This window comes from Lissotriton helveticus, chromosome 8 (assembly GCF_964261635.1).
Source record: "Lissotriton helveticus chromosome 8, aLisHel1.1, whole genome shotgun sequence".
Taxonomy (NCBI): Eukaryota; Metazoa; Chordata; class Amphibia; order Caudata; family Salamandridae; genus Lissotriton; species Lissotriton helveticus.
This window is the reverse complement of record NC_136069.1, coordinates 301,454,830-301,482,462: the sequence shown is the minus strand read 5'-3', so window position 1 is coordinate 301,482,462 and position 27,633 is coordinate 301,454,830. Positions and strand designations below refer to the sequence as shown.

Here is a 27,633-nt window from a genome sequence, read left to right as displayed (position 1 = left end):
CATGTCTGTGTGGAGTGGGACTAAAAGATCACCAAAGACCAGGAGGGATTGGAAACTTTGAACTGCAGGCTCTTGGCAGGTGTCTCATACGTTGAGGGTTAAGAACAGGTATTTCCAGATCAGGCCAGAATAGGGACCACAGTACCTTCTGGTCACTATAAAAGGGCTAAGAAATGGCAAGAGGATGCCAGGCAAATTTCAGCTGGTTGTATTGCTCCCACTTCGTTTGTCACTACATTGTGTTTCCTTCACTATTGTTGTGTTTTTTTCCTTCCCTGGTTCGTCTTTCCCTTTACCCTGGTTGTCTTACCATCCCTACTGCTAGATTTCTATGTTTCATTATCTTTGGTTGTCCTGTGTCCCACTGCTGAAACCTGCTTTGCCCGACAGTCCTCCAAGTCAAAAAAGTCAAAATCAAAAGATAGCTTTATTCGATTTTGGTATAAAATCATAAAAGCACACATAAAAAGGTACATACATCCAATGTAAAACACACTTTGCACATTATAAAATACATTCGAATATAAACATTTTCATACTGGGATTTCCACTAGGAACGTTTTTAAAAACATCAATTCTACGTAGCAGTTAACATAATTACTATATAATATTAAAAAGCAGAGGAATCTTTTACATTCAAAAACCAGGTTACAATTAGATCATAGTAGATCTGCATCTAATTGCAAATTTCAGAAACTTAGAAGCAGCAGTAATGGTCATTTCATCAGATAATGTAAGTAGTTTAAATAGGGCAATTCTACACTGTCTCAAATTCCAGGACTTCAGGAGGGGTAATAAATATCTCTTCTGCCCCCACAAATAAAATTTACAAAAAAAAACACAATGAATTGTAGATTATGTGGAGGAATCATCACACGGGCATTTGTTTAAATTTTTCGACCAGTCATTTGGGTTAGGGAAAGTTAGCATCCTGAAAAAGCTGCCAGTTTTCAAACGAGCTAAGAGCATTCTATTGTTACTTGTCTGGTCGGGGGATAAATAAAGCTGCAGGCCAGGACCCTGCAGCAAAGATTGATGTTGGATGACAGAGGCCTTCTTCCCCTCTACACACCAACGTTGATCTTCCAAGAAGGCAAGACAAGATTCCTTTAATGCTTTTCTGGAAATTGAGGACAGTGATGAGGGTAGGTTGTAAAATTCTGGGCAACCTATGTTTATAAAAAATTCCTGCACATAGGAAAGCCACTGAATCTGTTTAGACCCCTCAAGATTAATGCAATCCGCAATAATCGCCCTATTAAAAGCAGTTTCAGTAGAAGTCCATATCTTATGCCGTAACAGGACCGGACTTATCTTAATTAAGTCTGAAATGTAGACCAAGGCCAGCTCCTTATGGCAGACATAAATGGAGGTAGATTTGGGGACAGCTAGCAGATATCGGAGGAAAACATTTTCCTTTACTTGAATTTCTTGACAATCCGCAATCCCCCAAATACCAGCTCCGTATATGGCAGTTGAAACGCATTTAGCCCTATATATATCGAGCAAAATGCGTACAGGCCTGCCCCCTAACTTATTGGCGAACTGTTTAAGTGCACCAATGGCACGTGAAAAAGCTAAGTTTCTGCTCGTGGTAGCTGTCGACCAAGTTCCCCTTTTGTTAAAAACAATGCCTAAGTATGAAAAAGTATTTGTTAAGCCTATCTTTGACTTTTCTAAAAAGGTATTGCAAGCGATCTTAGCCTGTGGTTAGCAGCACATAGTAAAAGTTTTCCCAATATTAATCTTGAGGCCCCTGTCTCCCATATATACTGAGAAACAAGTTAACGCCTTCTGGAGGCCTACTTGGGTTCTAGCCATTATAACCGCATCATCGGCATACAGTAAAATAGGCACTGCTTCTCCGTCAATTTGGGGGTAATCCACCTCTAATTTAATTAAATAGTCTGACACACTATTAATATACAAATTGAAGAGGAAAGGAGCCAAGATGCAGCCTTGACGAACACCTTTCATAATTGGGAAATTAAACGTACATTCACCTTTCTTGCCATAACGGACCTTTGCCCCCGCTCCTCTATATAACTCTTTAAGAAAGTTAAGAATATTAGGATCAATGCCGAGGTCTACTAAGGTGTCCCACATGATGTCGTGGCTCAAGTAGTCAAAGGCTGAGCTGAGATCTACGAACGTCATAAATAAATTTCCCTTCTTTGCCACCGTATATTTACCTAATAACATGGCCAAGTTTAGGCCTTGTTCGACGGTGCCTAACCCAGACCTAAAGCCATACTGATATTTAGAAAGGATGGCTTCATCCTCAGCCCATGTCTGCAGTCTATTTAGTATAATTCTGCCTGCGACCTTCATCAAGGAATCGAGAAGTGAGATGGGCCTATAGCATTTAGGACCGTTACGGTCATCCTTTTTAAATATCGGCACTACAATCGCTTCCTGCCACGTTGTTGGAAAGCCTTTGACGTTGCAGCTATTAAGCACGTTGGTCAGAAGCGGTGCCCACAAGGTGACGTTATCCTTATAAATATCTATTGGGATCCCGTCTGGTCCTGGGGCTTTACTATTAGTGCTTTCAGCTAAAGCTAATTCCACCTCTGATAGAGAAAAAACTACATCTAACGGGAAGAGATCTGAAGAAACGGGCTCGGTAGTTGTCAACTGGTCCGGACTTGAGCTTTTTAGTCTGGTCAGGTCATCTTTCTTATATAGCTCAGTGAAATGTTTGACCCAGACATTTTCCTCTATGGCTATCGCAACCTGATCAGAGTTCCTTTCCACAAAGAAGGGGGCGTTAAACGCTTTCCAGAAAGCAGTATTGTCTTTCAAGGAACACGCCTTTAGTAAAGCCCCCCAGGCTGCCATCTTCAAATCCTTTCTCCGTTTTTGTAAAGTGGATTTATAAGATGCCCTAGCTAATTTAATATCTAACATATTTTTTGGTACTTTGTTTAAGGTTTGGATTAGATAAGAGTGTGCTTTGCTGCACTCGGACTTAAACCAACCATTAACCTTGCGCCTGTCCCCTTCCCGTGATGTACCTGTCAATTTACTGCTAATATGAGCAGAAATCTTATGGAATGTTGCAATAACCTCGGTTGGGTTAGGATTTTCCTCAAGACAGGTCAAAAAATCCTCTAACTGTCCTTCAACTAGATTCTGCAGCAAATTTATAGGGTTTACCTTATTCCATTTAATTACATACCCATTGGTTCTAGTCAATGAAATCCTGTGGCAGTAAAGATTTTCAGTTACATTAGATGTTTGTCTGCCACACGGCCCAGTATCAAAAATTGAACTAATGGGGAAGTGATCACTAAGCGCGATATCCTCTGTTTTAAATGAGAGGACGCTACGATGGTAGCTTGTAGAAACCAACGTATAGTCAATGACTGACCGTGATCCCCGCCCAATAAAAGTAGGTTGGAAGTTAACCTGTGGATTACAAAATTCATTTGCAAAACCTAAGTCCCACTCGAATAGTAAGTTGTTAAACAAATTCCCGAGCATAGAATGCTCGAAATGGGTACAAGGATCACCCTTTAGGTTCACCATACCGCATATCTTTGTATCACTGTAGGGGCATAAATGGCAATTAAAATCGCCCGTCACTATAATGCATCTATCCTTCTGTTCAGGACCTAATCCCCCACGTAAGGCATCATTTAATTCTTCTAGGACCCTATTTTGGTCAGCCTTTGGAATATTATTATACAGGTTAATCAGGATTGTAGGCTGGTTTTCTCCCGCCTTAAGTGAGAGTACTTGATAGAAATGTGACCCCCCCGTAGTTGAGCATTTAACAGTCAAATTAGCTTTGTTGGATATAAAAATGTGAAGGCCACCAGAGCATCTACCCCTACTAGTCGGCTGCGCTGCTGTGGAGTAAGTATGGTAGCCGTCTAAATATATCTCAGACTTCTCCCAACATTCCTGGAGGCAGATTACATCGAACTTATCAATAAATGCCAGGAAAAAAGGATCCTTTACCTTATTTGACAAGCCCGCGATATTCCATGAGAGCAGGGCCATCCTTCCCCTTTGATCATATGATGGGGTCCCTGTATCTAATACAATAACATCTGAGGTGTAACTTGGCTGGGGTGTGGGAACAATTCTATCTCCAACATCCCCTGCTGTCTCGCTTATTAGCCTCTGTCGAACTAGCACATTAATTTTACTACCCTCAAGATGTTTATTTTCTTGAATTCCTAGCCTGATGGACCCCTTGCCTATGGGGTTTTGATTATAGGGCATCACGGCTTTGTCTTTAACCTTTAACACAGGAGTTGTTTTTAAATTACTATGGGCCGTCTGTTTAAGTCTCCTATTGGGGGTACTGTGCCCTTCCCGGCACCCTATCAAGGGTTCAATAGTCGGTGACAGTCAGTCTACCATCTCCAGGCAGCCCTACCTGTTGACAGTCGGGACACCTATCCAGGTGTCCCTGAAGGCGAAGTCCCTATCAAAATTTCCACCCCATTTACCCCAATCCCCTCCCCAGTCTTGATGGCCTACTCTTCGCCAGTTTCCCTCATAGTCATGGCCCGGGCGATTCCTAAGGGGGTAGAAAAAGGAAAGTCGTTTAGTTTCAAAGCCTTCACTGGTGCCTTGCATTCCACATGAGCAAATATGGTCGGCCGTGCGAGGGTCCTCAAAATTTACCAGAATACAATCGCCCTGGATTGTTTTCCTCTCATGCCCTACCCAGGGCGCCCTACGCACCATTATAATCTTACTCGACCTATTTGGCGGGAGCGGTCTATGTTTATTAAGCCAGTGTTGGACCTTGTTCTTTAGTGACCAGCTCGATTCCTCTATGTAGTCAGTCACTTCCGGGACCCCCCGTCATGACCACCACGTAAGGGCTTGCCTCAGGAGGCAAGTTAACAGTGGGTCTACCCTCTGTGGCTCCCCTGTTCCAATCTCTTATGGGGGGCAAAGTGGGGGCCCTTAATGATTTTTCTTCCTGTATGAGCTGAACACTAGGATTTTTGGGTTTGTCTACCATTTTCCTCTCTCGAACTATAGGGGTCTTCGGTTTTGCAGTTACCACTGGGGCATGTGTTTTTTTAACTGGTAGACCTGCAGGTTTGTTATTATTCGGTTTATTGGATTTACTAGCCCCGGCTTTAGGAGCCACGTGGTTCGATGGGTTCTTAGGGAGAACGCTCAGTTGAGCTAACTGTTTTTCTATATGTGCCAATCTGGTCTCTATTGGGGAGAGATGGAATTTAAAGAGCTCCCCCATTCTTGCCAGGAGTGACACATCAGCTTCATCATTTGGGTCTCCGACAAGAATGGCAGAGGCCTCGACACTTATTAAGTTCTGGGCCCCAGTTATCGCATCTGCGTATGATTGTCCGTGCCCTCTAAGTGAAAGTTGGTCCGATTCCTCCCTTTGCTTATTAGATGATTTACAGGTCTCCCCAGCATTATGCGTTTTAGTATTATTCATTTGTTTCGGTATGGCGCCCTCCCTCCTTCCCCTAGACTGCCTTCCTTTACTGTCATCTGGTGTTAGATTCAGGACCAGTTCCGGGGTCCTTTCCAATGCCAGGCTTAATTGTGAGTCAGTTAGAAGTTGGGATGCTGACAGATCTACCACGTTAGGAACACTATGAACGTCAGCATAAACGTCCAAAGAGCCTGCTTTCCTAACCTGCTCGGGGGTTTTCGCAGATGCAAGGAGTCCCAAGGACGATCTCTTTGCCAAAGCTAAGTCTTGAGACACTCTACGTTCCATAAGGGAGATGCCTTGATCTATGACCGAATTTGCCCTTAAGATGAAATTATCCAAAGGGCCAATTAACTTTGCCCCTCCCGCAGCTGTTTTACTCCGACTTCCTCTAGTAGTCATAATGGTGTACTAGGCACGAAATGCGTACTATTAATAAATTTGTAGTTAAAAAACAAAATATAAAAGAATTTCAGAGGAAGTCATACAAACATGCAATTCCCACACTTACAGGACTTAGAGGGGGGGCCCGGTCCGGTGTCACTCGGTCTCTAACGGGCACAAACAGGCCCGCCCTTGGCCCGGGCTTCGCCCGGCGCCCGCCCGCGCGCGTCCCACGAGCGCGGGATGGCCAACAGCAAAAGTAAGGGAGGGAGTAGAAAGGGGCGGGAAGAGGAACAGCTGCGGCCGATCAACGCCGCACTGCACGCTGGTCCTCGCAGTCCCGTCGTCAGCCTATGGATGTTCAGGTGCAAGGTCCGGTTCCCCAAGGTGGGGACAGCACTCCCTTGACAATGAGCACACGAGCGGCTCCCGCAGAGCGGGGGCCGCGAGGGGTGGGTTAGGTGTCAGAAAGGAAGCTCCGCCAGAGTTTAGAGGTTCAATGCTTCTGCAGTACTCCCTTGACTGCGCTTAAACGAAAGGCATCCAGCATATGAAGTTCCAGCAAAGATTTTATCCTGCGATGGAAGGGGCGGGAAGAGGACCAGCTGCGGCCGATCAACGCCGCACTGCACGTTGGTCCTCGCAGTCCCGCCGTCAGCCTATGGATGTTCAGGTGCAAGGTTCGGTTCCCCATGGTGGAGACAGCACTCCCTTAACAAGGAGCACACGAGCGGCTCCCGCGGAGCGGGGGCCGCGAGGGGTGGGTTAGGAGTCAGAAAGGAAGCTCCGCCAGAGTTAGAGGTTCAATGCTTCTGCAGTACTCCCTTGACTGCGCTTAAACGAAAGTCCTCGAAGTGCTTACAGGTCTCTGGGTGTTTCCTGGGGTCTTTGAGTCTCATTTTCAATATCTTCTTTAAAGTACCCAGGGAGTTCCATTTCCCTCCCTGTATTCCCTTTCATGTGTGTGCCTTCAGCACATACATTAATATTACATTTTCCTATTTGTGCTACCAGGACCTTAAGGCTGACTCTGACATTTCGTACTCCAATGCCATCCATTCTGGGTGTGCAGAGTACTCTGGTGACAGGCTTCTCACTGGTGTGGTGAACTTCTCCCTTGACTTCCCTTAAAATCTTAACCCCTCTTTCCCCGTTGCAGGTTGATCCAGAATGTCAGGTTATCTTTCCAACTCTCTGGAAGCCCTAAAGGGAAGATTGGTGGATTATTGTTTGAATCCTAATCCTAGCTCTTCCTCACTGGAATGGGTGCATTCCTGACACCTTCCAAACGTAATGTATATGGCATAAGCTGAATGAACAGGCCCAAAATGTATAAGGAGATAAAGCATAAGATCTGCAGCAATATGCCTCTACCATAAAGTGATGGATGTAGTTTCCAGAACCACGTAGAACTATCAAGACAAAGACTTGGGAATAGCTTTTTAAAAAAAATAAAACCGTTACTTAACATCCTTGTGTAAGATGGATGAGCCAGGATATTTTGGCAAATGTATACTAGCTTGTCAGGCATTTCTTTATAGCAGTCTATTTTTTGCAGGCATACTTGTGTTTAGATAATTCTGTGTCTGCAGAACACAAGATCTTCAAATGCCAATGCGGAGTCACAGCAAGAAATCTGCTCCACTATTCAGACCTAAAAGAGACTAGCCTCAAACTGTTGCAAGACTGGTCAACACCATCCCATTAACACTGCAGGATAAGGCCACAGCATGCTGCATAATGAGATGGTATTCACAGGAGTCAACCTCGGAGTTCATTTGATTGATTACATCAGGATAGACAAGCAATGTTTTTCGCAATCATTTTAGTCCATGACTGACCATATAGCATCATCTCTCAAACCCATTATGTATCCAAACAAGGGCGCTTAAGTATGCTACACTAAAAAGCCATACACAATTGTCACATGTAGAAAAGAAACTCTGCAAAACAAATATTAGCAACACACTAATATGTTATCTTTGTGCACTGCATAGGCTGGGGATACCACTCGGGAGAAGGGATCACAACTGGTGGTCAAAGGATAGAAGGAGTAGTAAGGTAGATTCATGTTGTGACTGAAAGCATTTGGCAGAGAAAAAGGCAACTGGGGATTGGTGGGGGAGAAAAGAGAAAGAGGAAAAGGAATTGAAAGAAAAGTGAGAATGGGGCATTTCCCCAAAACAGGATTTAGTAAAAATAGAGAGTAGCAAGCTAAATGTGTGGAAGGAATGTCAAAGGTTTCTTTCACTACAGATAGAGCTTTGAACAGTTACATTTAGAGAAGAATGTTAAACACATTTAAAATACAATTTTGAACTGTTTAATTTGGCATAAAATTCCAAACAATAGAATTGTTGGGAAAACATTTTAAACAAACATACATAGTCAAGTGAATATACGATGATAAATTCAGTGTATACTGTTTGATACCAAGCACAATACCTCAAAATCTGTGTCTAAACCAGGTGCTTTACGAATTCCGTGTACACTGTGATATCCCGGAGGTGGATTTGTCAAAGAAAAATCTTTCTTCTTCAGGTCAAGGCAATTTCCAAGCACCACCTCACAAATGACCAGCAGTCGCGAACCATCCGTTTGAGTTGGAGCAGAGTATTTCATGCTTGTACTGTGTAAATAAACATACCAAATGACATATGTAGAGACTGTTTTGATTTTGAATAATTAGTTAGAATACCACCACACCCATTAAACATTTATTAGATGGATATGGCATACTCTATTCATCTTAACTAAATAATAAAGAAGATAAAAAACATGTCAACAGGACAAACTACTATTAAAGAGGTAGAGCAATTGTGACACTGAGAAGCAATGAACTAATAGAATAATTTTGGGTTCACCAAGCCCGTCCAGTCAATAATAATATTATAGCTGTCCTGATAACAGGCACAAACAAGTAAGAGTTAGGCTGTGAGAAACTGCGTACTTGCCTCTATCACCAGAAAAATAACACACATTTTCGAAGAAATAAATCAAAATTATGCTAAATGCACTGTGGGATAACCGGAGTGAAGTCTGTAGTAGGGCATACCTCATGTTCAAAAAGCACTTGAGCTTGCAAAGGAAGTGGTGTGAGGAGAAAATGTCTCGCACATCACAATTGAATGGGAAACCCTCCAGATGTTTTCTGCTTTACCCAGTCTCCTACAGCAACATTAAAAAGGGAGAAACAGAAAACACAAACATTGGAATGTTCAAGTCGAAGGTTTATACCAGCCATAATGGCGCCAGGAGTCCAGGGACGTGGCCTACAACAATTCGGCCAGAGGCTCTTCATTTTCTTCAATGAAGCTCTCAATATTCCAGTGTTCTAATATAGCCTTATATCCTGCTTGCAAGGGCTACACTGGTTGTTAAAAGGCCCTGAACCAAAGTTATAGGTCTGAGCTGCAGGCAAGGGCATACAACGAGAAAGATGGCCTTTAACCCTTTGACCGTGGCGAAAATTCCGCCGCGGTGCGGGTGATTTATGGCGTGGGCGTGGTTCGGACGGCCCCCGGCCGTCGTCCGCACACGCATGGAAGGGGTTAACAACCAGTGCAGCCCGAGGCACAAGGGCTGTAAGGCTATTGGAAAATTCCACCCACAAAGAGTAGAATGTTCTAAATTAAGAAGGGAGAAACCTGAAGCAGTACATTGGAATGCTGGGAGCTTTGGGCTCATGCCAGTCATTTTCAATCGAGCTCTCAACATTCCAATTTTCTATTATTGTTTAGTTGCTTAAAAAACATCATAAAAGGAAAACTATTAAGACCAGTGCTGAAACCATCCACTATGGCCTCTGTTACAAAATAATAAAAATCAAAATTTGTTACAGTGGCAAGTAGGTTGTTTCTTTAAAACACACGTATTACAATTACTCTTACAAACTGGAAATGTATCTTGAATATCAGAGTAATACAAGGCATCTATGTGGTTTACACACACACCCGCTGGCAATATATACAGGACATACTTCTGCCATTCTGCAGCGAGGTGCTAATAATGACCTTCCCTGAGCCCGGCAGCGATACCCTAAAATGTCAGTCACACAGACCACTGTCCCCATTAAATTCGGACAACAAAATATTAGCTCGGTACGTGGCTAATCGACACACTATTTTGAAGTATGGTGTAGTCCTCAAAGACCAGACAGGGTTTGCCCAAAAATGATGAACTCTCACAATATCCACACATCAGTTGCAATGCATAATCAGATTAGATCACACCTACTAGAAATGTTGTACTTTTTAGATGATAAAATGTTTGATTGCATTTGGAGGGTATTCGTGATGCTGGTCCTTAGCAGACTGAATTGGGGCACTGCATGATGAGAAAGGTAAATGTGCCATTAACTTCTCACCTAGCTATAATGAAAGCCAACAGCTGTCCGTCTTGAGCATTCCCAAATATTAGCAGATGCACCACACGAGGTATCCTTTACCACCCCCACTATTCACAATAGATATGGAACCGCTTGCATGTCACCTAAGGGAATTCCTCTCCTACTGAGGACTGCCGTTTACCAACAGGTGAGTGATCCTCTCCAAGTATGCGAAGAAATACTGCTGTTTGTTAAGCACCCTGCGAACAACCTACCACCAGTGATCAACGAGACTGTAACACATCGTACCTCATCTGGTATTAAGATAAACTGGAAAGGTATACAATCTTCCCCAGGACCTTATGCAATGAGCCTGTCGACTTTTGAGCCACCCATCAAGGTGGAGCACAAACTCTATCTGATATCTGAGATTAACGTACACAGATCTAAAGAACTAGTTATCAAGGACAACTATGGACCGGTGATCGAAAAACTCTCTGTTCAGGTTGACAGTCGGAATTACCAACTACTTTAAATAGCTGCCCGGATAACCCTAATTAAAATGGTGATACTTCCCAAATATCCTTATTCTGTTGGTGCGCACATTTTTGCCTCTGTCCAAGTACTAGAAACCCGCCTGCTATAGGCTGAAAAACAGAGACTCGTGAATGGGACATAGTGGCATTGCTCTTTGATAAGGTTGACTTTGCAGGCCCAGACTCATTATGTAATATATTGGTATAACTGAACCATTCCCATGCTGCAGCTGGCATCAGAGAATCAGAGCATCAGAACAAGCAGTTATAAAGGTCCAGGAGAGACAACGCCTGTTAGAAACGGGACCCCTGGCTGGCCAAGGCTTGCGTCGAGGTCAGTCAGGGATCACCATTTCCAAGGTCAGGGCTAGGGAGTCACACACCAAGATAACCCCCGCTCACCCTCTAGGTAACGTGGCGCGAGCAGCAAGGCTAATCTCAGAGGCGATGTGTAAAGCGTTTGCGCGCGCACCCCAGCGACAACAACCAAAGGCCCACCACAAAGGAAACTCCACACAAGGTTATATAAAAATAGCCTTGTGTGGAGTTTCCTTTGTGGTGGGCCTTTGGTTGTTGTCGCTGGGGTGCGCGCGCAAACGCTTTACACATCGCCTCTGAGATTAGCCTTGCTGCTCGCGCCACGTTACCTAGAGGGTGAGCGGGGGTTATCTTGGTGTGTGACTCCCTAGCCCTGACCTTGGAAATGGTGATCCCTGACTGACCTCGACGCAAGCCTTGGCCAGCCAGGGGTCCCGTTTCTAACATTGGTGGCTAGCGGTGCGGATTGGACTTGCGTTTGCGTTGTACCACAGTGGCGACAGGCCACACTTCAAAACTCTGCAATTTTAGATAACCACATTTTGGGATTATTGTTTTTAGGGAAGTTCAGTTTTGCTTCTCCTGAAAGGTGTCATTTGTATTTTGTCCAGTACCTTGTTCCCCGCCCTGCTCCCAGAGTTTGGTACCTGTGTCGCTAGTGGTCAGGTTGAGATAATCAGGGGTGGTAGAAACTGCCTTACCAGTCCGAGGGGAGGGTTGTGTGTGAATGAGTGTGTGTTACGCTGGATAGTGGAGTGCAAGTTCTGAGATAGGAATCTTGCTGAATTGTGATAATTGTATACTCCTGTGTAGCTCAGACCCCCAGGTTCCCTGTGTCAAACTCTTCTTGAGAACGTCCGCCAAAATGGAGCCTGTTTTTGATCTCTGTTGTCTTTTTAGGTACAGTAGGTCAGAGCTGGTCAGATTCTGTGAAGAGGGAGGCATGGAGGTGAGTGAGTCGGATACTCAGTCCCAGCTTAGGGACAGCCTGATCCAATGGCAAAAGGGTCAGTGGGATCTTGAGTACAGTGAGAGAGAGAGGGCCCGGGCCGCACGTCATGAGGATGGTGAGTCTGTGGAGAGCCCTGAAGAATGTGAGTGGTATGATGATGACAGTGGATGGATGTCAGCAGATAGTGAGGACCCCATAGATAGGGAGTCCCTTGCTGGGTCCAGTGTCAGTACCAGCGCCCCATCCCTTTCCCTGTCCCCAGAGGAGTGGTTGGATAGGAAGGAAGAGAGGGCCTTGTTCAGGGAGAGTAGGTTCTCCCCTGAGCATAATTGTAATTGTCTGGATTCCCCAGGGAGGGTGGAGTCCAGTGGTGGCAGCTTTTTAAATATTAGTGTGGACAGTCCCACTCCCAGTTCCCCGAGTATGGTTCCTGTTTCCCCAGAGGAGGAGAATAGGTTGAGGTTTAGGAACCTTAGGAAACCGTCTCATCAGTCTTGGGAAGATTTTGTGGATGACTGTTGTGGAGCCCTGTGTGATTGGGTACGGGAGCCCACGAAATGTGATTGGGACATATTGTTCGATATGTTTCTCAGAGAGCAGTTGCTCAGTGTTGTTTATCCAGGGTTGCGCCAGCACCTGTTAGGGTGTGGATTGTCTGAGCCATATGAACTGGCAGAGGAAGCAGACCGTTGGGAAAGTGCGAGAGGTTCTTTTGAGTCACTAGTGGATGATTCCAACAATAGTGGGTCAGGTGTCTTCCAGCCCAGTGTGGTGGAAGAGGGTGAGAGTAGCCCAGCTAGGTCCTTGGTTAGTGAGAAGGGTGTAGGGGCTGACTGCCTGTCTCAGTGGAGCGGGAGTGAGTGTGTGACCGAGAGTCCCCAGATGCCCGAAGCCCTGTCACAGAGCCTGGATGGTTTCTTTAGGGAACACCAGGAAGGGAACCTAGACTTGCCTGTTAGTTCACTTGAGGGAGATCTCCTAGTGTGTAGAGAACCTGGAGCATCTGTAAGCGGAGCTTCTATGGTCCTAGAAGCTGGCAGTACCGCTCCAGGAGGGAGAGTACAGAAGTCCAGTGAAAGGAGTGATTTGGGGATAGGATCTGAGTCCCCAGAAGTCCTGGAGTGCCAGGCAGTGATTCCACCAAAGGTTCTAGACCAGAGGTTGGAGGCCCAGGTTCAGGATTTGCCTGACCTGAAGGGTGGGACTACTGTAATCAGTGTCCTGACCAGTTCTTTCTCCAGAAGTACCGCCCCGGTTGGGAGGGAGCAGGACTCTGGAAGGGGGTGCAGAGGGTGGGAGAGCCCACCTCTGACCCCGGTACCACCTGAGGGGTTAAACCCTAGGTTGGGAGAATGTTGTTTAGAGGGAACCCCTCGCAGGAGGAGGAGGAACCCTAGGAGAAGAGGTAAGGGGAGGAGAGCCTTCCCTGAGACTCCTGGTCCGCCTGAGGTTGTAGACCCTAGGCTGGAGAACCAGTGGAAGTCTAGCCCTGTCTTGCAGACAGGAAGAGTGGAGCATGGCTGTTATGTGCCAGGGGTTACTACCCCCCACTTTGTGAGTAGGCAGGATCCAGTGGTACCTGGATGGCCTAGGGCCTGGTCCTCGCCGAGGGCAGCTGGAGAGTATCAGTGGGGTACCCCAGTTAGTCCCTACAGTAGTTTTAGACGGAACCCTAGGGGTTCACCGTGGCGTAAAACAGGAGGGTGTCCCTGCAGTTGTGGGCCCGCGTCCTTGTTTTATCGCCCCAAGCAGGGAAGCCCATCACGGTGGTGATCGGTCTGCCCTGCGTTTTGGCTGGAAGGGGGTCGTGTTAGACTTGGGCCTTAGGGCAGGTTCACCCCTAATCTTTTTGCCTTTATTTGTGACCCTGTGTAGTGATTTTTGGGTCTTGGCGCACTTTTTCCCTGTGTCCCAGAGTGAAAGTGCGTGCGTGTAGTATGGCTGGCCTGCCCTCCCATAGGAATGCATGGGGAATGTGTGTGCCCTGGTAGTTCCTGATGTGTGGGGAGTGCAGGCTCGAGTTTAGTATGTATGAACTCGTGAGAGCGAATGCTGCGCAATGGTATGTGCGGCTTGTATGTGTCTAGAAGGGAAGTGCTACTTCTGGACATTGATGTATGTGTGCAGTGAGGATAGTGGAGCGTGATTGGCCGGAGCTGGCTGGCATGCCAGGCTCCAGGAAGTCTGGATGGGTCTGCCCGGTGGTGAGTGTGAGATCAGCATGAGTGATGTGTGGGAGGAGTAGATCTGTGTCCTGGATGGGCTGGGTTTTTCCCCACACAATGCTGGCTCCGCCCCCCTGTGGTTTGTCTAATGACCCTAGCCTCCCCAGTGAATGAAAGGGGTGGTTGGGCCATCAAGGGTACTCCCAAGCCAGCTGCAACTGGTTTCCCCCCACCCTGCACCTCCTAACAAAGGATTTCTCTGTATAAATATGGGGCTGCGTCCCCACAGAAATGGTTCTACTTGTGGATCCTTGCCAGAGGGGGCTGTTGCTGCTGCTGGGGCCAAGAGGACCGCCACTTGGCTGTCTCCCTGCCTGGAGACCCAGTGTGCTGGCTCTGGCCCTGCCCTGCCCCTCTGCCTGCCTCCAGTCCCTGCTGGAGCTTTTGCTTTGACTTAGAGTGCCTGGAGGCGCTCTTATTTGATTTATAGCGCTAGGCGCGCTTTCCTGGTGCCCCAGCGCTCAATAGCGCTTTGCTGATATTTCTAGCGCTAGGAGCGCTTTCCTTTAGCCCCCAAGCGCTGGGTGCGCTTTATTTCTATTATAGCGCTGTGGAGCGCTTTTTGCCGCTTTTTGGCATAGCGAGTGCCTACCTCGCTTTACCTTTATTTTGAAGGCCGGTGCCACCCGGCATTGCCCCGTGGTCTGTATTTATTTTCGAGCCGGTGCCACCCGGCATTGCCCAGGACATCACCGCCGCAGCCCGGGCGCACTGGAAGCTGCCGGGCCGCCGCGCTGCCTGCAGCGACCCGGAAGTCCCGCCTCCTGACCCCCAGGGCCGCGCTGCCATTGGCGGCCCCGGCGGAAGTCAGGCGGCGTGTGGAGGAGACAAGGCCAGGCAGGAGACGAACGAGGCAGCCGGTCGTGTCCCCGAGGCTCCCCGAGTGGAGAGATGTTAGAAACGGGACCCCTGGCTGGCCAAGGCTTGCGTCGAGGTCAGTCAGGGATCACCATTTCCAAGGTCAGGGCTAGGGAGTCACACACCAAGATAACCCCCGCTCACCCTCTAGGTAACGTGGCGCGAGCAGCAAGGCTAATCTCAGAGGCGATGTGTAAAGCGTTTGCGCGCGCACCCCAGCGACAACAACCAAAGGCCCACCACAAAGGAAACTCCACACAAGGTTATATAAAAATAGCCTTTGTATTATAATAATAAAAACACATTAGATAACACACACACACTTTACAATGTGCCAACAGGCACGGGCAAGATTTACAAGGGATTATGTACAGGACAGGGCCACCTGGACCACTGTCAGGGGTATGCACTTGTTAGAAATAATACTTGTAGGTATAACACTTTAGCACATCAACATATAATGACTGTAACACAGAAATAGTGAATGTAGCATACAACCAGTAACTACTGGTAAAGGGAAAATACCTCCTACGCCACCCTAGTCTCTGTAGGGAAATCACGCAGGGAGCTAGGACCTATGGAAGGAAAACCTATCACCTACTACGCCACCCTAGTCTCTGTAGGGAAATCACGCAGGGGGAAGGAAACCTAAAATAATCACCTCGGCAAGTAACATTTAGCAAAGGCAATTAAACATCAACATTCCTCTCAGCAGGTCACTTTTAGCAAAGGGAAATAAAAGAACAAGGCACTACCTAAGCAGGTCACTTTTAGCAAAGGTAATGACACAACCAATCCTCTAAGCAGGTCACTTTTAGCAAAGGGGATAAACACATAAAGAATTACCTAAGCAGGTCACTTTTAGCAAAGGTAATAATAAACAAGAATTGCACATGTAACATTAAAACACATTCAGAGGTGCAGGTTAGAACTTTTGCGCAAGAATCATATAGCAAAGAAATCACAATGCGCAGGGTGAATGTAGCACACCACTCAAAATGTCCCTCAGGCCAACTGGCCTCGAAAGGGGCGGAATGCCCTGAGTCTCAGTGTCAGGGGGTCTGCGCAGGCAGCACAGACACAAAAGCCTAAACGTAGCAACTGTCCACTAAGTGCTGGACAGTTGTAAATATGCACTGGGCAAACGTTGGAGCCGCGTGGGCTCAAGAACACAGGTGGGGAGACACAGCGTGGGAGCCTCGGGGCTACAACCAACTAACTGCCTGTGTCCCCCTAGAGCCTCTGTGGCTCGCAAAACAAATGCGCAATTAGAGCTTCAGCGCTCTTCAAATCATAAAAATGCCCCCAGAGCCTCTCTGGCTCGCAATCAATGAGGGCGATGAGCCTCGCTGGGCTCGAAGAACAACTGTGGGCTCTGGAGCCTCTCGGGGCTCGAAAAGAACCAATGCGGGCGGGTGGAGCCTCTCGGGCTCAAAGAACAGAATGGCCCCTCAGAGCCTCGTGGCTCTCAAAATAAAGCAATGCTGCCCACGTTGCCCACGCCAACCGGGGCCGCTCAGAAAACCAAGGGTATGCCGCTTTGAAGCCCTCGTGGCTTCACTCTCTCAATGGGCGCGAGATCGCGCTACCGGGGGGAGAGGGGGCGGACACCGACAATGTGTCCCGGCGCCCCTCCCTTCTGCCTCACTCACCGGCTGTCTCAGGGCGGGCGGGGCTCCTCTCGTCCCGGGGCTCCTCTCTCCACTCGGGGAGCCTCGGGGACACGACCGGCTGCCTCGTTCGTCTCCTGCCTGGCCTTGTCTCCTCCACACGCCGCCTGACTTCCGCCGGGGCCGCCAATGGCAGCGCGGCCCTGGGGGTCAGGAGGCGGGACTTCCGGGTCGCTGCAGGCAGCGCGGCGGCCCGGCAGCTTCCAGTGCGCCCGGGCTGCGGCGGTGATGTCCTGGGCAATGCCGGGTGGCACCGGCTCGAAAATAAATACAGACCACGGGGCAATGCCGGGTGGCACCGGCCTTCAAAATAAAGGTAAAGCGAGGTAGGCACTCGCTATGCCAAAAAGCGGCAAAAAGCGCTCCACAGCGCTATAATAGAAATAAAGCGCACCCAGCGCTTGGGGGCTAAAGGAAAGCGCTCCTAGCGCTAGAAATATCAGCAAAGCGCTATTGAGCGCTGGGGCACCAGGAAAGCGCGCCTAGCGCTATAAATCAAATAAGAGCGCCTCCAGGCACTCTAAGTCAAAGCAAAAGCTCCAGCAGGGACTGGAGGCAGGCAGAGGGGCAGGGCAGGGCCAGAGCCAGCACACTGGGTCTCCAGGCAGGGAGACAGCCAAGTGGCGGTCCTCTTGGCCCCAGCAGCAGCAACAGCCCCCTCTGGCAAGGATCCACAAGTAGAACCATTTCTGTGGGGACGCAGCCCCATATTTATACAGAGAAATCCTTTGTTAGGAGGTGCAGGGTGGGGGGAAACCAGTTGCAGCTGGCTTGGGAGTACCCTTGATGGCCCAACCACCCCTTTCATTCACTGGGGAGGCTAGGGTCATTAGACAAACCACAGGGGGGCGGAGCCAGCATTGTGTGGGGAAAAACCCAGCCCATCCAGGACACAGATCTACTCCTCCCACACATCACTCATGCTGATCTCACACTCACCACCGGGCAGACCCATCCAGACTTCCTGGAGCCTGGCATGCCAGCCAGCTCCGGCCAATCACGCTCCACTATCCTCACTGCACACATACATCAATGTCCAGAAGTAGCACTTCCCTTCTAGACACATACAAGCCGCACATACCATTGCGCAGCATTCGCTCTCACGAGTTCATACATACTAAACTCGAGCCTGCACTCCCCACACATCAGGAACTACCAGGGCACACACATTCCCCATGCATTCCTATGGGAGGGCAGGCCAGCCATACTACACGCACGCACTTTCACTCTGGGACACAGGGAAAAAGTGCGCCAAGACCCAAAAATCACTACACAGGGTCACAAATAAAGGCAAAAAGATTAGGGGTGAACCTGCCCTAAGGCCCAAGTCTAACAACGCCTGACACTGTTAGGGCTTCTAAGTTGGGAAGGGGTGTTTATTTAATTAGAAAAATGTAAGGAGCTGGGAATACCTCTTTGACATATTCATATATTTCAGCCTAGGGCAGACAAGTAGAGCTTGATATACTGCCTTAACAGACTACTCATAGAACTCATACCCATCCCCAGAATTATGAAGTTGGAGGTGACTAAGGGGTGGTGTCACTGATTTACCAACACCAGAAATGACACTGTAATTCTGGCTTTGAAACTCTGGAGACCAGAAGTCAGAAGAAAAGTGTGCATATTGCTGCACCCTACATGTTCTGACATCTATGCATTCTGCATGCAGGAGGGTTTTTGTCTACTGGTGCTACTTGCTCCACAGCACTCATTTCACTCCTGTTTAACAAGGATTTAGATGTTCTGGATCTTATTAGTTTTGCCTCCATGTATCCTAGAGCTTGTGAAGCTCTGTCATTGTCCCAAGCGGAGTCTCAATCCCTCATTGAAGCAGGAAGTGCCCTAATGTGCCCTAAAAGCTCTGTTGACCCTCCACGCCAGTATTTACAGCACCAGTGTTCTCCAATCACACAACCCACAGAAGTCTACTGAGTGTGTCCGCCTCTCCAGTACGTGGAATCGTATCAGTAGACTCAGGCACAGAAAGAGCTTTTGGCCCAGCCACTCACTAGGCCCTAAAATTCTCTGTGACATTCTTACCCTCTAGATCGCCGCTCATTCTAGAGTCACTCCCCTCTCTTGGATCCCCAATGCCGGATAAGCCTCGCTCCTTCTCGCTGCCCCCTCAGTGGCAATGCAAACCATTGTGTTCTGCTTGCCTTCTGCCACGCCAACAAAGACGTTCTTTGCAATTCAATTCAAAGGTCCACCTCAGTCACACAGCCCACCCAGGAAACCATCTCTCTGCCAGCCAATGATCGCCTCTTTATCCAGTCTTCTACCACGTCTACATCTTGCAATTACTTTCAGCCTTGACGTTTTTGATCTAGCAATGAATTCACCATCATGCATTGCTTTTTTGCCAGTAATATATGGTGGTATTCTGCAAGGTGCTTCAGTAGTTTACCGGAAGCAGTGGCGCTTACTTAAACACAAATAACTGTCCCCCCTGCCTGTCCCCTTCCACACAGTCACATCTTTGAATTCAAATGCCCAAAAGACAATGGCCTTCATCCAGAGCCAGGAGTGTACTCCAGATTCTAGTTCGTGCTTGACTGTTAATTACACATTGGGCACTAATTTCACACACTCATGCTTTTCCTGTTAAATATCTCCAGAGAACTTACATAGTGAAACAGGTCGAAGACAGGGAAAATGTGTGTAAAAATGGAAAGGTGTAGTGATGTTTTCTTACAGAGCAATTTTGCTACATATTTATTTCAAGTAACATGGACTGATGCCAAATGTGTTTGAGAACATTTGGCCAGTTTCAGATAAAGGTATGGTTAAGGGGACTTTCCATACTGCTGGATTGTAATACAAAAGGGAACATCTGTAAAGAGTTGAAGATATGCCCTTGGATAAGGTGGGAGTAAGAAACTAATTCAGAGTAAAATCCAATCTAGTGGACAAGATCTTGCACTCTCAGAAATGAATATATTTTTTAAAACATGTAGGGATAGTAGACAAGTGTGTTATAATCTGTATTACTAGTGCAGTAAAACCAAGATAATCAGTCACTATGCTTTATCAACGATGTTACACTTGCATTGCATGAGTGGGCGTTCCGAGGAAGCTTCTGATAAGTGTGTGAAAATAGAACATGCAAACCGACTCCAAGCACTGGTATAATAGAACCTAATGATAGAAGTATAGAAGTCGCATTCCATGCCTTTTAATCCAATCAGAACATTAAAGGAAGGTGCATCACATGATCGTCGATACCAAATACATAACAATTGTTGCATACAGCCTTTGAGCCTCATGAAATCATCACAAATCTTACTATATGGGTAAAACGAATAAGGAACATGGAAATCACTAAAGATAGTTTTAGGTACTCGTAATGACCCACAAGTAACGTCCCTGTTATCGGTTACTGGGCCACAAAATTCCTGGTTCTCAGTCCTTTGCTGGATACTCTCAGGGCGGTGGAACAAATAAATGGCCTTCTCTCCCCACCCATGGGAGGAATACACCAGGAATCAGATCTGAGCGCTGAGTCTCAAAAGCATTGGAGATTACTGTTGAACCCATTCAGAGGTTCTCGAGGAGACACCTTTGAGATATGACAGTCCACTAATGAAACCCATGATTCATGGAAACCTTCATTGACTTCTAAAATGTTAGATGAGCATTTCCTTAATTATAAATCTACCATTACACTGCTCCGTGTGAGACTGCACAAATCTTCCACAAGCCACAGAATCTGACAAAAAACACTGAAGGTTACATACATTATACCTGCTTGAAGTTCTGTGTAATGATTACATTTTTATCAAATTTCACAAAAAACATCAATCATGATATGCTTTATTCTGCAAGGAGAGAGAGAGTGGGAAAGTACCAGGTTCGGAACGTGAGACATATACATAGTGTTCATACCAACTGGGACTCCTCCACCCTTCTAGCTCATACTCTTCAATGCAGGACAGAGGTGCCATGTAGCACACAGAGTTGGCTTTGTCTCTTCCCACCAAGCAACTCTGCTACTTTCTAGCCACTGTTTATTGTGAAAAAATGTTACTTTTTTTGGGACATTCGACACTCAAAATAGCTGCTGCAGGGTATTTCATCTTCCTGGAGCATTGAATTGTTGATTAGTGTTCGTCCGTGCAGCTTGCGCTCTGATTTGGTTTTTTTTGCTTTTACTTGCAAGACAACTTGAAATCATAAGAGCTGAAGTTTGGGTTCTCAGATATTTCCATAAGCTGACTGCAAACAACTAGCCACCACAAAGCTTTGTTGCATGTGATCAATGTCCGAAATATACATTTTGGCCACATGTCGCTTAGATTGAAGATGAAGATGTAAACATACTCCCTTCAATTAAGACTGCTGACATACAGTATGTGTTTTTCTGAATTAACATTTTTCACTGTGTTATGTTATCCTATTTCTAAAGCGCAATGGTTACTCCAACAGAGTATATCCCCAGGCTAAAATTCACTACTACACCAGGGAAATAGAGTTGGCTCCTAAAGAACAAGAGATATTACAGTTGTCTGAAAAACCAAGTTTTTACATTTTTCCGAAAGATAGTTTCAGACTGTTCTTGCCTTGGCTCAGCATGAAGATAGTTCCACAGTTTTGAGGCGTGATAGCTGAAGAAGCGACCTCCCATGTGTGCTCTTGTTATTTTGAGACGATAACCAGTGCAGAACCTGCCGTCTTCAGATGACGAGTAGTAAGGTACGGTTTAATCAGGAGGTTTAGGTAACAGGGGGCTCTTGAGTTCATAATCCTGTGGCAAAAACAAAGTGCTCTAAAAGAGATTCTATCCCTCCTCCATATCCAATGAAGATCTCTCAGGGCAGAACCGGTAGGGGAAAACGAAGTGACTTTAAGCAGCATTCTAGCCGCAGCATTCTGAATGAATGAAGAGCTCTCATGCTGCTTTGGGAAGTCCCCAGGTATAGCACATTACAGTACAGTTTTCAGCCACATTCGGGAGTAATCCCATGATTTTATGAAGCATGTTTAGGATGCCAAAACATACCCCTGCCAGTTGACCATCTGATGATCAAAAGCATGATTGCTGTCAAACCAGATACCATCTAACTTCTGACAAATTCAGACCACTTTAAGTAAATTGCAGACTTGCATTCGTTTATAAATGGAGGCTGTCATTTACTTGTTTAGTTATTGGCTAATTTGTGTTTTGCCCAGCATCCTCAGGTTTTGGCTTGTTTTAAAAGATTGATGCATACATGTGTGTTTTAATATTCTGTTGGTTTACATTTGCTGTCAAGGTGTTATGGTGATTTGTTCCTGAAAATGTTTTTTTGTGACGGCAAAGAATAAATCCACACTAAAAAACACAGATCGCTGCCCTCGTTGTCCGCGCTGATCGGTCCTAGAGCGTTTTCCCCCTAACTTTCAGCAATGCCGCAGAGCAGTTGTGTTGCTGTATAACATCGCAAAAAGCCATTGACAAAGTCAATAGCATAGGAGAACCCTATTGGCTTTTCCAATGCTTGTTTTTAATGGTAACACTTCACAATGTTCTGGCCAATGCCAATAGACCATGCTATGTGGGTTGTACTGCGGAAAGAGGAAATGAAGGGAGATGAAAGAGAAACTTAGAAAATCAAAAAGGACAGAAGAGACAAATGGTAAGGATGAAGAAATGATTTAAGACAGAAAGCAAGCAGTTAAAGGATGGAACAGATAAACATGGAGGGGTTAACAAGACAAGTGAAGGAAGGGAGGAAGGGATAGTATTAAAAGGGAAGAGATTAATAGTAAAAAATGAAAGATGGAGACATGAGGTTTGAGTAAGGCTGTAGTAAAGGAAAGTAGGCCTAAAGCAAGGGATAGAAGGGAAATAAATAAATGGATGCTAGCAGAAAGAATGAAAGACAGAAAGAAAGCAGGGCTGTGAGAAAGGAAGGGAGGTAGAAAAAAGTGGGAACAGGTGAATTAATGCAGAAGGGATGAAAAAAAGAAGGGATATAATAGGTTCTGAAGTATCTTATGAATACCTTTAAAATAAAGGAAGGTACATAAATTATTCATAACAAAGGGAAAGAAGGATTAACTGAATGAACAAAAGAGGGGAAGGACTGGAAAGATAAAGAAAGAAATGAATAGGGATGAAGAGATGGAAGGTGGGTCATGGGAAAACAAGGGAAATATTAGTGTGCTAAAATATGAACGAAATGGTGAGATGAGGGCAGAAAGTATGAGAGGACTAGTTTGAAGCTTTATTCACAGACATTTTAGGTCATGTACGTCTTGCACAAATTAATCAACTTGTTAGTGAACACTTGTTTTGTCACTGGTTAGATTTCCAATTGACCTCCTCAGAGCTAGAAAATGGCAAAAAGATAATACAACTCTAAAGTAATACTACCAATGAGGACCACCACCAGAGTTATATCAACCAAGAGAAACAAATATACACATAGAGGAACTGAAAACAGTAAAGAAATATATAAATCATCACATGCATGTCAAATACATTCACCCTCACACATGTCCATGTATGGTATGTTATCTAAAGGCCTTTTCTACTTGTCAAGATGAATAAGTGAAATAAAAAAGGACTATATGTAGTCCCTATTAAAAACAAATGCCTGTGTGGGACAATATAAAATGTGTCATAGTGCAAGTAAGGCAAAGTCAAAAGAGAACAAATGCTGGTAGAAATAGATGAGCCTTATGTGTTTATACTACCTACATTCTGCACCTATACCTAGTGTAATACTCAAGTATGCACTATGGATTTGGATGTGGGGCACAACAAATGGAAAGTATACCATCAATGAACTCAACTTCCTAAATACGAGTTTCAATAAGATCCTCTTTTTGTCAAAAACAACAAGGACTTAAAATTTAGCAGAGTAATAAAACTGGTAGAGACTGCTTGCCCATTATCTTGAAACAAAACCAGTCCAGAACAAAAATATCGTCAATTGGGGATAAATAAGGCTAAACAACTACCAAAAATGCCATACAATCTGTTTTTTTACCTGTTTTACTACAGATTAAACTCCTGTAGTAACTCCATTTCCTACAAAACTTGCCTAAACTATCTAAATACCTTCCCATTCTGACTATCACCACAAATGAGAGAGTAATCAGAAAATTACAAGAAAACGCTAAAACAAGTGAAATCCATGGAAAGATGTCATCCTACAACATATCAAATTGCTTTCTGGAGCACTATGCAGATACAGGGTTGGTAACGGGATCAATCATAAGAAGCAATCATAGTTGACAGTCCTGAGGAATTAAATGATTCCCTTGACCCCAAAATATTACATTCCTATTTCCAGCATTAACTTTAACTGTAAAAACAAATGCAAAAATCCTAAACAGATTGGAACCACGCTTGAAAACTCTAATCCACCCAACTCAAACTGGAATTATAAAAGGTAGATTAGCTTCAGACATTATTAGATTATTAAGTCATGTCACAGAAAAAGCACAACTACTAGACATCCCTACCTACATCTGAACCAACAGATTGGAACCACGCTTGAAAACGCTAATTCACCCAACTCAAACTGGAATTATACAACATATATTAGCTTCAGACATTATTAGATTATTAAATCATATCTCAGAAAAAGCATAACTTCTAGACACCCCTATAACCGCAATGAGAGATGGAAGAGGAGGGGAGTCTACTTTCCATGAAGAACTAAAATGGATGGACCCATCGCCTGTTAATTTCATTTTTTAAGCTCCCCGAGATCACCATGCCATTACTTTTAAGACAGAGTACACACCATATTTTAAGCATAACCCAGTGTGCTTTTTAACATACCGACAACATGTACACAGCGCACATAGAGGGAATTCTGCCGATATTCAGAATGCTCGCGCACACGTGGTCCCACACTAAGCAGGTAGGACATCGCTTAAGCTGCCACAAGTCCTCCGCTTGTCACTGGATGGCAATATCTAACTATTTTCTGTTTTTCGGAGTAGTTCCGTCTTTTTTACAGAAATCCTCTGAATGGAGTCTTCGCATTCGGGAGAAACTTTGTTTTCCAACCGATAAACTGGTTTCCTGGCATATATATTCTTGGTGACTGCATGTGGTTCATGAAAAATTTGGTGCTCTCAGCACCTTGTCTCTTTTGGGTTACAGAATTGTACTCTCTTTTAAATGATTACTCACCATGTATGGTGCCATCATACATACGGCTCAGTCAATTCGTTTTTTACACCGCTGATATTTTATACTCACAAACTAGTGTAATAATAATTTGCACCTGCTCGAATTTCTCCAATATAAAAAGTGGTACATTTTCGGATACATTACTTACTCCTTTTTGTAGAGTCTATTTTGCTGAATGGAAGTATAAAGTGATGAAAGGAAACTGTTTAATATCACCTTTAAGTAACTGGTGATCTAATAGCAATGGGACACCCTTTTTCGCGATCCAGAAACATTGAGAAATCCATTTTTGCATACCACATGGATGGCTATATGGGTGAGACAATTCCTGCCAAACCAATAAGAGGTTTTCTATTTTGGGACACTAACAGTCTTTAGTGGCTGATCTATTGAATTTATTCACTGCAGGTTGCTACCATTCACTGTTTCTGATGAAGATCCTGTGGAAGTTATTTTTGGGGTCAAAACATGGATGAAGTATCCTGCTGACTGTAATTAATATGGAACAAACATAACAGAACTTTCATTAATATTAATGGTGTTTTGTTGCACTTAAATAATTTCACCAGTCATATATATATATATTGGTTTTATATCACAATAGCACCAATATTCACTTTTGTCACTATTCACGTACATTGTGGCATATTTTGGAGCACCTACCTTCCCGTTATTATCTTACTACTGCTATTTCAAAACAGTACATTTGTATGAATATACCTAAATGTCTTGTTAGTTTTCTGGTATTGTGTATTGCCTTGAGAGCATAGGCCAATAGCTCTCTCCAAGGGAAACAGACATTTGTCTAAGTTTAGATTACACACCCAGGTTTCCAGGAATACAGGATTGCCCCTTAATTATTTCAGAGATAAAAATATAGCCAGATGGTTCTAGCAACATCCAATTAGCCTTGTGCAAGAATCAACATCAACAGGAATCTATTCAATAACTTTCCTTTACAACAGGGAATTAGACAGGGTTGCCAGTTCTCTCCTCTCCTTATTTTACTAACAATACAGACCCTTATGATTTCTATTAGAGAAAATAACAAAATTGCAGGCCTCCCTTTCAGATCTGGAACATAAACACCGGCAGCTTATTTTGAACATTCTTTATATTGAGGTTTTGTAGGTATGGGAATAACAAACAACTGTGTTGCAGGGTTAAAGAACAAGGAAGGATAAATAATTATGACGATTGGTTCAAGCAAAATTGGAGATATTCATAGAGGCATGATGTTCAGGTTATACAATACCATAGTTTTAGCATTTGGATGAATATATAGTACAACCACATGGAATTTATTGTGTGAGGGTTAGAGTGTGTTGGACCCAGTTAACCCATGGTAGTTGGTAGTGTGTAAATCTCTGTTGTCAAACAAGGCGATGGGGGAATCTAGGTGAGTTGCATGTAGTGGGAGTAACAAAGGGGGCGGCATGAGCAAGGTTGCAAAGGGAAAGTTCAGGAGAAGACGAAACACCGGCAGCTTGTACCAATGATTTCGTCATCTTCACAGAAAAAAGCAGAAATCGCTATTCCTGCAATTATGGAAACAACAGAGAATTATGCTGGGGCTTCAGGTTATACATTAAACAACGATAAAACAGAAATCCTCCACTTAATACTCTAAGTCATAACTCTCTAATTCACAACACAAGTTTGAAGTGGGACAAAACTACAATAAAATACCCTGGAATAGGTTTCAAACACAGCCTTAATTAATCCATAAAATACAATAGAAATGAAACCCTAGGACCTAACAAACCTCACCTTGATGATCCCTCGTCCAAATTATTTACCTGGTATAGCAGGAGTTAAACCATCAAAATTATTATCTTTTCGTTGGTAAATGTTGTCATTAGCATGTTGCCAATTCATCTCCCCCAAAGACTTTTCTAATGAAAATTGATGACCTCATTACTAATTTTATTCTGTGCAGAAATAATCCAAAACAGCTCTGCACAAGTTGAGGTTACCAAGAAAACTCAATGTTTTTAACCCCATGGGCTTTACAAGATACCAAAAAGCTTACAGAGACAGACGGGGTCTTCACTGGTTCATAGATTTCCCTTGGCTAACAAGTATATGAAATCTGGTGTACCCGCTAAATCTGATCTCAATCATCCCTGTGAAGTTGGTCAAAATGGAAAACTCCTCATTGATCATCATGAATACCATTCCTGTCCTACAAAGTCTAGGCAACAAACTCCAAAAGAAAATGAAACACTCCACATTGGACTGTCTATGACATAACTAACATATTAGAACTCAGTAAAGGCATTGTTTTGTGAGAACTGACAACAAAAGGTATAACAATAGTTAAACACCTGGGCACAAAGAAGACCACTTTATTGTTCTCCATCACTAAATAGAGAAACAACCAAAAGAAGCTATTATGCTTCCACAATCTGCAAACTACTCGCACCACATTACTCAAAAGCCACTACCAATCTACAATTCTGTTTACATCAAGTAGAGATGTCATTCCCTGGGGCAGAATCTGGTTAATCCTTGCAGTCAACAAAACAGCGCTTGCACCTACCCAAAGCATATTGGACCCCCTCAAGACCTGCTAGAATGCCGCTATATTAAATCATTTTGGAGGCAATTAGGCATCACATACTCAAAATGATAAACTTAGATTGGACCGCTGATCAACCTACCCTCCATCACTATTGAAACCTTCCCTTCTTACCTACATGCCTCTCTGCAAGAAAGACATTCCTCTCTTAGATCTCATAATCAACACGGGCATAAAAACATTCTCTCAGAATGGAAAAACTTGAAACACATCT

The 27,633-nt window shown here is 44.8% G+C and overlaps 1 protein-coding gene across 4 annotated transcripts in view; it reads right to left on the bottom strand.

Annotated features, from left to right (window-relative positions):
* Positions 1-27,633, bottom strand: part of PARP4 (poly(ADP-ribose) polymerase family member 4) — a 2,216,130-nt gene that overhangs the window by 1,856,025 nt on the left and 332,472 nt on the right. For all 4 annotated transcript variants that reach the window (XM_078657066.1, XM_078657067.1, XM_078657068.1 and 1 more), the window contains one exon: positions 8,264-8,447. In XM_078657066.1, coding sequence (XP_078513192.1) covers positions 8,264-8,447 — 184 coding nt within the window. The remainder of the gene's footprint in view (positions 1-8,263; positions 8,448-27,633) is intronic.